Source organism: Salmo salar, chromosome ssa12 (assembly GCF_905237065.1).
Source record: "Salmo salar chromosome ssa12, Ssal_v3.1, whole genome shotgun sequence".
Lineage (NCBI taxonomy): Eukaryota > Metazoa > Chordata > Actinopteri > Salmoniformes > Salmonidae > Salmo > Salmo salar.
This window is the reverse complement of record NC_059453.1, coordinates 12,699,248-12,713,001: the sequence shown is the minus strand read 5'-3', so window position 1 is coordinate 12,713,001 and position 13,754 is coordinate 12,699,248. Positions and strand designations below refer to the sequence as shown.

The 13,754-nt window shown below is 44.1% G+C and overlaps 1 protein-coding gene across 1 annotated transcript in view; it reads right to left on the bottom strand.

Moving 5' to 3' along the window:
* Positions 1 to 13,754, bottom strand: part of LOC106564193 (calmodulin-regulated spectrin-associated protein 3) — a 49,682-nt gene extending 35,928 nt beyond the window's left edge. Inside the window, 3 exon segments of the mRNA XM_045690729.1 lie at positions 5,093 to 5,233; positions 5,377 to 5,645; positions 13,135 to 13,754. Coding sequence (XP_045546685.1) covers positions 5,093 to 5,233; positions 5,377 to 5,645; positions 13,135 to 13,267 — 543 coding nt within the window. The 5' untranslated portion in view covers positions 13,268 to 13,754.

The following is a 13,754-nucleotide window of genomic DNA, read 5'->3' as shown; positions in this document are numbered from 1 at the left end:
TCTTCCGAGTCCGTGCGGGAGTTGCACTGATGAGACAAGACTGTAACTACCAATTGGATACCACGAAATTGGGGTAAAAAAAATCAATAAAAAAAAATCGAAGTAATTACTTCCTCTCAATAACGATACAAAAACGTTTAGATTAATTTTCGATAACGTCGATATAGAATAATTAGGTACAGCAGTCCATTTCACCTCTGTGACGCAGCAGGAACGTGCGGAGAAGTGACAATAAACACTAAAAACCACTTTGCACCTCGAGTGATGGAGTAGCCACTATTAACCACGAACAATGAGTGATGTAGGCAAAAACAGTGGCAGTAATAGCCATGGAAAATGAGCAAGAGCAGATTCAGCTGCTTCAGTTATTTGGAAGTGGTTTGGCTTTTTGAAGTCCGACAAAGAGCAGAGCAATGTTCGATGCAAATTGTGCCGTAGACAGATGGCTACCAAGTCTGGTAATACGACAAACCTTTTTCCCCATCTGAAGCAAAATCACTCTTAGGAACATGCAGAAAGTTTGAGTTTGCGCCACGGTATTGATAAACGCCCCGCAAGCACCAGCCAATCTAGGGATGTTCACCCGAAGCAGTCAACACTGACAGCGTTTATGCCCTACGAGCAAACATCGAAAAGACACAAAGACATCACAAATGCTATTATGCATTGCATTGCTAAGGACATGCTACCAATTAGCACAGTCGAAAAGGAAGGTTTCAATAGGCTTATCAATTTAATTGACCTCAGGTACGTGCTCCCTGGCCGCAAACATTTCTCTGACACTGTCACGACCTGACCAATATAAGTTGTTATTTTCTATGGTAGAGTGGTCAGGGCGTGACAGGGGGTGTTTTTGTGTTTGTTCTATGTTGTCTATTTCTATGTTTGAGTTTCTAGTTTCTCTATTTCTATGTTGAGGTTTATTGGGTTGACCTTCAATTGGAGGCAGCTGTTCCTCGTTGCCTCTAATTGAAGGTCATATTTAGTAGGGGTGTTTTTTCCTGTTTGTGGGTAGTTGTTTTCTGTTTTGTTCCTTGTACCTGACAGAACTGTTGACGGTTGTTTTTGTGTTGTTTTTGGATATAGTGTTTCATAAGTAAAATATGAGCACTTCACACGCCGCGCCTTGGTCCCCTTTGTACGACCCGCGTTGCACACACCGCACTGCCTAAACACTACGCCGAGTGTAGGGAAAAAGTTGAAGAATAGTTCAAGACAGATTTGACGTATTTTGCTACTAATACCGATCTGTGGTCTAGTCACACGTCAGAGCCTTACATTAGCCTCACTATCCACTATATTGACAAAGAGTGGAATCTTCAAAATAAATGCCTTCAAACATCATACTTTCCCGACGACCACACAGGTGAAGCTATACCAGAGGGGATCATTGACGCTCTCGCCTCCTGGGGACTCAGTCAAGACAGACAGGTCTGCATTACAACGGATAGTGGTGCGAACGTGGTGAAGACCGCTCAAATCAACAAACGGACCCGACTGCAATGTTTTGGACATCGTCTACACTTGGCCATTGGTAAGTAACCTTGTCAATTGTGTATATTGAAGTGATTGGTAAGATGAAACTAAATGTGCATTTTTCATCAACTAATTAAGTTAAATATTACATTTGTACATAACTAAAGGGATTATTGTGATTTTAACATTTGATTAAAATCTCTTGATTTCTCTTAGAGAGAGTGGGTAGAGACAAACGGGTGGATCAAGCAATTGGAGTGTGTAAGAAAGTGGTAGGTGCCTTTGCCTATTGGTGGAAAAAGAAGAGAGACCTGGCAATTGCTCTAAAAGAACACAACCTACCCCAGCACAGCTACCAGGTAGGGATCACGTCAAAAGATGGTGCAAAGAGTACTGGAGCGGGAGAAAGACATTTCACAGGTCTTGTCCAGAGACAAGAAGACCCAGCACTTAGCTCCCACCTGTACAGATAGATGTTCTTGAGTCCATCAACCAGGCATTGACCCCACTCCTAGAATTCACAGATGCTCTGTCTGGTGAGTCTTATGTCACTGTGTCTTACCTGAAGCCAATACTACACCTGTTCAATACAGAGGTCATGAAACCTGATGGTGAAACAGAGCTCAGCCAAACCATCAAAACGGTAGTCATGGACTATCTGAATGAGAAATATGATGACGTAGCCACAGATGACCTCCTGGACATAGCCTCGTTGGTCGACCCTCGATTTAAAACGCATTACATCAAAGAGGAGAAGGTGGGCCACATAAAAGCAAGAGCTGTCTCAGGGATGGTGAATGAGGGAGATGAAAACCCAAGCCCAGCACAGGAAGACATTGCTGCTGCTTCACCACAACTGACAGCTAAAAAGAGAAAGTCACTGGGATGTTTTTTCAAAAAGCTGTGCTCCTCCACAGGTCTTACTGAAATCCAGCTGGTAGACAAGGAACTCAGCTGCTACCTTCAGTCTCCTAATGCTGACAGTGAAACCAAATCCACTGGACTGGTGGAAGATCCACCCCCCAAAACACTTTCCCAAAGTCAGCTATCTGGCAAAGCGCTACCTGTGCATTCCTGTGACCAGCTCCCCATCAGAGTGTGTTATTAGCACAGGTGGGAACATAGTGACCTGCCATAGGGCAGCTTTAAAGCCAGAGACCGTAGACAGACTTGGATTTCTTGCTTGAAACTTGTAAGACAACAACTACCCCAGCTTCAATTGTGATGTACCATTAGGCTAACAGTTATAAACAACTACCCCAGCTTCAACTGTGATGTGCCATTAGGCTAACAGTTATAAACAACTACCCCAGCTTCAACTGTGATGTGCCATTAGGCTAACAGTTATAAACAACTACCCCAGCTTCAACTGTGATGTACCATTAGGCTAACAGTTATAAACAACTACCCCAGCTTCAACTGTGATGTACCATTAGTCTAACAGTTATAAACAACTACCCCAGCTTCAACTGTGATGTGCCATTAGGCTAACAGTTATAAACAACTAACCCAGCTTCAACTGTGATGTGCCATTAGGCTAACAGTTATAAACAACTACCCCAGCTTCAACTGTGATGTGCCATTAGGCTAACAGTTATAAACAACTACCCCAGCTTCAACTGTGATGTACCATTAGGCTAACAGTTATAAACAACTAACCCAGCTTCAACTGTGATGTGCCATTAGGCTAACAGTTATAAACAACTACCCCAGCTTCAACTGTGATGTACCATTAGTCTAACAGTTATAAACAACTACCCCAGCTTCAACTGTGATGTACCATTAGGCTAACAGTTATAAACAACTACCCCAGCTTCAACTGTGATGTACCATTAGGCTAACAGTTATAAACAACTACCCCAGCTTCAACTGTGATGTACCATTAGGCTAACAGTTATAAACAACTACCCCAGCTTCAACTGTGATGTGCCATTAGTCTAACAGTTATAAACAACCTACCAGCTTCAACTGTGATGTACCATTAGGCTAACAGCTATAAACAACTAACCCAGCTTCAACAGTGATGTACCATTAGGCTAACAGTTATAAACAACTACCCCAGCTTCAACTGTGATGTACCATTAGGCTAACAGTTATAAACAACTACTCCAGCTTCAACTGTGATGTACCATTAGGCTAACAGTTATAAACAACTACCCCAGCTTCAACTGTGATGTACCATTAGTCTAACAGTTATAAACAACTACCCCAGCTTCAACTGTGATGTGCCATTAGTCTAACAGTTATAAACAACTACCCCAGCTTCAACTGTGATGTGCCATTAGGCTAACAGTTATAAACAACTACCCCAGCTTCAACTGTGATGTACCATTAGGCTAACAGTTATTAACAACTACCCCAGCTTCAACTGTGATGTGCCATTAGGCTAACAGTTATTAACAACTACCCCAGCTTCAACTGTGATGTACCATTAGTCTAACAGTTATAAACAACTAACCCAGCTTCAACTGTGATGTACCATTAGGCTAACAGTTATAAACAACTACCCCAGCTTCAACTGTGATGTACCATTAGGCTAACAGTTATAAACAACTACCCCAGCTTCAACTGTGATGTACCATTAGGCTAACAGTTATAAACAACTACCCCAGCTTCAACTGTGATGTACCATTAGGCTAACAGTTATAAACAACTAACCCAGCTTCAACTGTGATGTACCATTAGGCTAACAGTTATAAACAACTAACCCAGCTTCAACTGTGATGTACCATTAGGCTAACAGTTATAAACAACTATCCCAGCTTCAACTGTGATGTACCATTAGTCTAACAGTTATAAACAACTACCCCAGCTTCAACTGTGATGTGCCATTAGGCTAACAGTTATAAACAACTACCCCAGCTTCAACTGTGATGTACCATTAGGCTAACAGTTATTAACAACTACTCCAGCTTCAACTGTGATGTGCCATTAGGCTAACAGTTATAAACAACTACCCCAGCTTCAACTGTGATGTACCATTAGGCTAACAGTTATAAACAACTACCCCAGCTTCAACTGTGATGTACCATTAGGCTAACAGTTATAAACAACTACCCCAGCTTCAACTGTGATGTACCATTAGGCTAACAGTTATAAACAACTACCCCAGCTTCAACTGTGATGTACCATTAGGCTAACAGTTATAACGCATATTGACTTGCACTATTTGTTTATTTATTTTTGTATTTCTTGCTCATGACATGTAAGGGTTTACAGCTTTAAAAAAAAGTGGAGTTAAAATGTTATTTGTGAGTTCTACTTCTGACAAAAAATAAGACGCATTAAAGTCTTTGGTTTGATCAGGCAGGCTTGAGTCTGAAGCAGACATGCACCTTTTAAACATTATTTGATTAATATCGTGATAATTATCGTTATCGAATGAAAGAAATATATATTGTGATAATTTATTTGCCATATCGCTCAGCCCTAATGACCTGGTTGTGTTCTAGAATGACCTGGTTGTGTTCTAGAATGACCTGGTTGTGTTCTAGAATGACCTGGTTGTGTTCTAGAATGACCTGGTTGTGTTCTAGAATGACCTGGTTGTGTTCTAGAATGACCTGGTTGTGTTCTAGAATGACCTGGTCATTTTCTGGTCGTGCTCTGGTCTTACCCGGTTAACCCAGAAGAGGAGGGCATTCTCCCACGGAGCCCCGCCTCCCATTTTCTCCGCCTCTGCCGTCATCTTAACCTTGCCCACCGTCTCCATGGCAGCCAGTGACATCAGTGAGTCAATCAGGACCAGGTGGGCCCTCTAGACCAATCAGACAGAGAGAAGCAGACCATGAGCCAATCATGAGAGAGCAAAGGATCAATGATAGGAGTAACGTTAGGGTTACACACACACACACACACACACACACACACAGTAACACACACAGTAACACTGTAACACACCGTCTTGATGGGCGTGTGGCTGAGGTCTTCCTCTGTGATGGCCACATCTTGGTCCCTGGGCTCCAGGCCCCTCTTGGTGAGGAGCTGCAGCAGTGCAGAGTTGTCCCCTGGGGGCCCCTGAGTAGCTGGCTGGGAGACCCCGTGGAGCAGGGCCTGGGTCCTACAGTACAGCTCAGGGGACAGGAGTAGCTGGGAGACGGAGGGCTTGAGGTGCTCCTGCTCATACTTGTCTCTGTACAGAGGCTCTCGCAGCTCCACCGGGACATTCTCTATGGTGGAGGAGAGGGGTAAACAATGAGGAACCGTAGAACTACCTGAACATTCTCTACAAGGGGACAGAGGACAACCTATAGAGTTATAACTGTAGAACTACCTGAACATTCTCTACAGGGGGACAGAGGACAACCTATAGAGTTATAACTGTAGAACTACCTGAACATTCTCTACAGGGGGACAGAGGACAACCTATAGAGTTATAACTGTAGAACTACCTGAACATTCTCTACAGGGAGACAGAGGACAACCTATAGAGTTATAACTGTAGAACTACCTGAACATTCTCTACAGGGGGACAGAGGACAACCTATAGAGTTATAACTGTAGAACTACCTGAACATTCTCTACAGGGGGACAGAGGACAACCTATAGAGTTATAACTGTAGAACTACCTGAACATTCTCTACAGGGGGACAGAGGACAACCTATAGAGTTATAACTGTAGAACTACCTGAACATTCTCTACAGGGGGACAGAGGACAACCTATAGAGTTATAACTGTAGGACTACCTGAACGACTACCTGAACATTCTCTACAGGGGGGACAGAGGACAACCTATAGAGTTATAACTGTAGAACTACCTGAACATTCTCTACAGGGAGACAGAGGACAACCTATAGAGTTATAACTGTAGGACTACCTGAACGACTACCTGAACATTCTCTACAGGGAGACAGAGGACAACCTATAGAGTTATAACTGTAGAACTACCTGAACATTCTCTACAGGGGGACAGAGGACAACCTATAGAGTTATAACTGTAGAACTACCTGAACATTCTCTACAGGGAGACAGAGGACAACCTATAGAGTTATAACTGTAGAACTACCTGAACAATCTCTACAGGGGGACAGAGGACAACCTATAGAGTTATAACTGTAGAACTACCTGAACATTCTCTACAGGGGGACAGAGGACAACCTATAGAGTTATAACTGTAGAACTACCTGAACATTCTCTACAGGGAGACAGAGGACAACCTATAGAGTTATAACTGTAGAACTACCTGAACATTCTCTACAGGGAGACAGAGGACAACCTATAGAGTTATAACTGTAGAACTACCTGAACATTCTCTACAGGGAGACAGAGGACAACCTATAGAGTTATAACTGTAGAACTACCTGAACATTCTCTACAGGGGGACAGAGGACAACCTATAGAGTTATAACTGTAGAACTACCTGAACATTCTCTACAGGGGGACAGAGGACAACCTATAGAGTTATAACTGTAGAACTACCTGAACATTCTCTACAGGGGGACAGAGGACAACCTATAGAGTTATAACTGTAGAACTACCTGAACATTCTCTACAGGGGGACAGAGGACAACCTATAGAGTTATAACTGTAGGACTACCTGAACGACTACCTGAACATTCTCTACAGGGGGACAGAGGACAACCTATAGAGTTATAACTGTAGAACTACCTGAACATTCTCTACAGGGAGACAGAGGACAACCTATAGAGTTATAACTGTAGGACTACCTGAACGACTACCTGAACATTCTCTACAGGGAGACAGAGGACAACCTATAGAGTTATAACTGTAGAACTACCTGAACATTCTCTACAGGGGGACAGAGGACAACCTATAGAGTTATAACTGTAGAACTACCTGAACATTCTCTACAGGGAGACAGAGGACAACCTATAGAGTTATAACTGTAGAACTACCTGAACAATCTCTACAGGGGGACAGAGGACAACCTATAGAGTTATAACTGTAGAACTACCTGAACATTCTCTACAGGGGGACAGAGGACAACCTATAGAGTTATAACTGTAGGACTACCTGAACATTCTCTACAGGGAGACAGAGGACAACCTATAGAGTTATAACTGTAGAACTACCTGAACATTCTCTACAGGGAGACAGAGGACAACCTATAGAGTTATAACTGTAGAACTACCTGAACATTCTCTACAGGGGGACAGAGGACAACCTATAGAGTTATAACTGTCGGACTACCTGAACATTCTCTACAGGGAGACAGAGGACAACCTATAGAGTTATAACTGTAGAACTACCTGAACATTCTCTACAGGGGGACAGAGGACAACCTATAGAGTTATAACTGTAGAACTACCTGAACATTCTCTACAGGGGGACAGAGGACAACCTATAGAGTTATAACTGTAGAACTACCTGAACATTCTCTACAGGGGGACAGAGGACAGCCTATAGAGTTATAACTGTAGAACTACCTGAACATTCTCTACAGGGGGACAGAGGACAACCTATAGAGTTATAACTGTAGAACTACCTGAACATTCTCTCTATCCCCCCTCTATCTCTCTCTCCCCCATCTATCTCACTCTCTCCCACTCTCAATCAATTACTACAGAGAGAAAGAAAGGATGAAAGAGTGAATGTACAGACTCTCTCTCTCTCTCTTCATCTCTCTCTCTCTAGACAGGCATATCACACAGAGGACAGATATAATGTCATCATCTGCATGAACAACTCAGCCAGGCGACAGTGTGTGTGTGTGTGTGTGTGTGTGTGTGTGTGTGTGTGTGTGTGTGTGTGTGTGTGTGTGTGTGTGTGTGTGTGTGGGGGTGGGTGGGGTGCCATGCCGCACTGCAACACACACATCCCTCGGCTGGGCTCAGGGACCCACATCCCCTTGCTCTGCTGTTCTAGGAGAGGGAAGGATGATCTGAGAGATTGGAGCAGCTCTCCCACTGGCAAGGAAGGAAGGAATATCTAACTCTGGACTGGACTACTCCCCTCCTTCTCCTCTCCTCCTCCTCTCCTCTTCTTCTTCCTCTATTGGAGTGGGCTCCAAGAAGAAAGAGAGAGGACAATAATTCCAGGTGGGCTGTTGATAGAGGGAGCAAGGGGAAGAAGGAGAGCGATCTGATCTAGGCTGCGTCTGATAGGACACACTATGTTTACAGCCATTGTTATCAGCAGGACTATGGTCCTTGACACACACACACAAACATACACACACAAACACACATAGTCCATCTGTAAATTGCCCACCCAATCTACCTACCTCATCCCCATACTGTTTTTATTTTATTTACTTTTCTGTTCTTTTGCACACCAGTATCTCTACTTGCACATCATCATCTGCTCATTTATCACTCAGTGTTAATCTGCTAAATTGTAATTATTCGCTCCTATGGCCTATTTATTGCCTACCTCCTCATGCCTTTTGCACACACTGTATATAGACTTACTTTTTTCTACTGTATCATTGACTTGTTTATTGTGTTATTGGCTTGTTTATTGTTTACTCCATGTGTAACTCTGTGTTGTTGTCTGTGTCACACTGCTTTGCTTTATCTTGGCCAGGTCGCAGTTGTAAATGAGAACTTGTTCCCAACTTGTCTACCTGGTTAAATAAAGGTGAAATATATATATATATATTTTTAAAACACACACACACACAAACACACCAAACTGTAGTAGGTTCAACTCTGTATTCAAGCTACAGAACACTGGGGATAAATGGAACGCTGGTTGCCATGGGAACGGCAGAAGAGGAGAAAGCCATTCCGTCTCAATCAAAAGGAATGACTGTGGCTCTGGACTGCTGAGCAGGGCCCAGCTAACCCAATTAGCATCATGCTAATCTAATCCAGTAGAAACAGGTTAAGAACGCTAAAACAGCAGAAACACACACAGGGCCGTGGAGGTTCAAAACAAACAGAGGCTTTGACTGAGACTGTATGGCAAGGAGGGTTGTATACAACATACACAGCTATGTAAGGACCAGTGGAGGCTGCTGAGGGGAGGACGGCTCATAATAATGGCTGGAACGGAGCAAATGGAATGGCAACAAACATCTGGAAACTGTGTTTGTTGTATTTGATACCATTCCACTGATTCCGCTCCAGTCATTACCATGAGCCCATCCTCCCCAATTAAGATGCCACCAACCTCATGTGGTAAAGACACACACACGCACACACACACACACACTGGAGCCTAAACTAAACACACACAATGGAATGTGTTCGTTAACACAGAAAGGGGAAGAAGGAGAGGGATCTGATCTAGGCTGTGTCTGATAGGACACACTATGTTTACAGCCATTGTTATCAGCAGGACTATGGTCTTTGACACACACACACACACACACATCATGTCTGACACAGGATCCTCTATTGATCTGTTATAGATTTAGAAGTCACTTAACCTCGATGAAGACACTTACTTTAACCGTTTACACTATAATACCGATGTTACAGTGCAAGACAGAGTGCATCTGTGCAGTGAGTGTGCCAGATGTTGATGTTTGTTTTTCAACTTCCGCATTGGGCTGACTGAGATTTATATCGGGGATAGGCTACTAACGTCAGGTAGCCTTCAACATACGTCAGGTAGCCTTCAACATACGTCAGGTAGCCTTCAACATACGTCAGGTAGCCTTCTACATACGTCAGGTAGCCTTCTACATACGTCAGGTAGCCTTCTACATACGTCAGGTAGCCTTCAACATACGTCAGGTAGCCTTCAACATACGTCAGGTAGCCTTCAACATACGTCAGGTAGCCTTCTACATACGTCAGGTAGCCTTCAACATACGGCAGGTAGCCTTCAACATACGTCAGGTAGCCTTCAACATACGTCAGGTAGCCTTCAACATACGTCAGGTAGCCTTCAACATACGTCAGGTAGCCTTCAACATACGTCAGGTAGCCTTCTACATACGTCAGGTAGCCTTCAACATACGTCAGGTAGCCTTCAACATACGTCAGGTAGCCTTCTACATACGTCAGGTAGCCTTCTACATACGTCAGGTAGCCTTCTACATACGTCAGGTAGCCTTCTACATACGTCAGGTAGCCTTCAACATACGTCAGGTAGCCTTCTACATACGTCAGGTAGCCTTCAACATACGTCAGGTAGCCTTCTACATACGTCAGGTAGCCTTCTACATACGTCAGGTAGCCTTCAACATACGTCAGGTAGCCTTCTACATACGTCAGGTAGCCTTCTACATACGTCAGGTAGCCTTCTACATACGTCAGGTAGCCTTCAACATACGTCAGGTAGCCTTCTACATACGTCAGGTAGCCTTCTACATACGTCAGGTAGCCTTATACATACGTCAGGTAGCCTTCAACATACGTCAGGTAGCCTTCTACATACGTCAGGTAGCCTTCTACATACGTCAGGTAGCCTTCAACATACGTCAGGTAGCCTTCAACATACGTCAGGTAGCCTTCTACATACGTCAGGTAGCCTTCTACATACGTCAGGTAGCCTTCAACATACGTCAGGTAGCCTTCTACATACGTCAGGTAGCCTTCTACATACGTCAGGTAGCCTTCTACATACGTCAGGTAGCCTTCAACATACGTCAGGTAGCCTTCTACATACGTCAGGTAGCCTTCTACATACGTCAGGTAGCCTTCTACATACGTCAGGTAGCCTTCTACATACGTCAGGTAGCCTTCAACATACGTCAGGTAGCCTTCTACATACGTCAGGTAGCCTTCTACATACGTCAGGTAGCCTTCTACATACGTCAGGTAGCCTTCTACATACGTCAGGTAGCCTTCTACATACGTCAGGTAGCCTTCTACATACGTCAGGTAGCCTTCTACATACGTCAGGTAGCCTTCAACATACGTCAGGTAGCCTTCTACATACGTCAGGTAGCCTTCTACATACGTCAGGTAGCCTTCAACATACGTCAGGTAGCCTTCTACATACGTCAGGTAGCCTTCTACATACGTCAGGTAGCCTTCAACATACGTCAGGTAGCCTTCAACATACGTCAGGTAGCCTTCTACATACGTCAGGTAGCCTTCAACATACGTCAGGTAGCCTTCAACATACGTCAGGTAGCCTTCTACATACGTCAGGTAGCCTTCTACATACGTCAGGTAGCCTTCAACATACGGGAATCGATACAGTTAAGAGGCTCAAACTCACGATAGACAGACAGGCTGCTAAGGTCACGGTTAGGTTTGGAATAAGGGTTAGTGTTAGGGTAAGGGTTAAGGGTTAAGGTTAGGGTTAAGGTTAGGGCTAGGGTTAGTGGATAGTTAGTTGAAATGTTGTTGACAGTTATTGAACATCTACAAACCATCTACAAACTATCCAAATAAAATGTTCCCGATAGAACTGCCATGAACAGAGCTGAGGTTATTATGACTCCCTGCCAAAATAAAGGTTAAATCAACTATAGGCCTACATGTTCTATATTCTACATGTTCCCTATTCTACATGTTCCCTAATCTACATGTCTCATATTCTACATGTCCCATATTTTACATGCATTGTTTTCTACATAGGCTATTTCTATCTGAACCTTCCAAGACGTTGCGTTCTACTGCGCGCTGCAGAGGACATTACAATTCTACAAAATGGACGTGTTAGCAGGCCTGTAGGATGACAAAGGGAACCCCCAGGTGCAACTGCAGGGAAATGTGTAGGCTACATAAAAACGATTAGGCGAGATTATATCCTTTCCTCGTCTCCTTTCCTTAATGGTAGGGGTACAATCGCTAATCTGATATAAATTGGCAGGTGAAAGACGTGGTTATAATCTATCCACTTCGCCTATCGGTGGTGGTGGAAGCTTGTCCCTTTGTTGCAGCTGTATAGCTGACGTTTAACCACAGGCTATATAAGTGGCAGTGTCACCGTCACACGATTGTGTGAATCTATAACACAATCTATAACACACAAGCAATGCATGCGTACGGCTACGAGAAGGCTGGACCACGGTGATGTAGCCTATGCGTGTGCGCGTGTAACACTGACACACATATGGAAGAGATATCCATTTAGGCTACCACGCACGCGGTGGCATAGGCCTACACTCATATTAGCCTGATATGTGGCGCGTGCAACACATTTAACTAGCAGATAGGCCTGTTGATCTGGAGTGTAGGCCTATATTATCGTCCAATAGTATTACAGGCCGCGATATAAATAATAGATTAACTGACGATAGAAGTAAAAGAGGAAGGCGGTTACGCTATCCTCCTCCGCCCATACGTCTGTAGGCGAACAGCTGCCCCTTTGAATCAAGGCCTTCTCTTTCTTAACCATTCTGGTTTCTGAACCTATAGAATCACCTGATTTAAAATACAAAATAAAAAGGTGAATGAACAGATACTCTGTAACATATGGCATTCAACGCGGTCACCTGTGAGAGTGAAATGGCCAGAGAAGCAGTGGCTAACAGCCTGTGATGAAGAGGATAGAAGCATGGGTGTGAGCGTTTGAGATGCTTTGTGCGTGAGTCGCCTGTCACATCTTGCTGTAGTCTATAATCAGACACATCGTAGCCTTGACAACATAAACCTTTTTCGAATAAAATATAATTATTCCATTATTATTAACAGTAAATATCCGTGATTCTGTCCAATAGACGCCCTGGAAAAACATGAACCTCTGTGGCCTGTCAATTTCCCCGTTATAGCCTAGGGACACCCGCCAACTGCATCAATAACGGGAGAAACGTCAACCGGTAAATCGCCCATGATAAATAAAGGCCATCTAACCTGCGGATCCGTATGACTTCGCCAGTAGCCACCGGACGCTGGCGCGCACCTTTGCTCGGTTGAAGTCGTACTGATCCAACGGTTTAATCTCCGGAACCGTGGATGTTTTCCTCATCTCACCTGCATCCTCCATAGCCCCACCAGTCCACCCAGCCGCTCCGGGAAGGAAGGGAGGGAGGAGGAGTGCACGCGATTTACAAAGAGGGGTGTTACCGCAGCAGCAGCAGCTACCGGAAAAAAATATATATATATATATATAACAACAGCGATTTAAATCCTAATTGTTGCTGTGTTGCGGCGCAGAATTAATGGTGACTACTGTGCTGAGACCGTCTATGTCACCACGGCCTGATAATTAAGGTGTTGGTCCTTATTGCCGCTGCAAGCAATGCGCGGTCACTTGCTGCGTTGGCATCAGTGGGCTTGGGGATGATGGGTTGTAGTAGTATACTGATCCACGGAGACAACCGCTTTTCAGGACATTATTTCCATTCTTTCTGCTCTACGAAGCTGTTCCATCACAGTAATCCCCATGCAGTAGGCTGCTGCACACGCATCCAGATGTAGGAGAGCCGCCACACATTCATTGACCTAGTTTTCAAGTGCTGCTGTAGCCAACG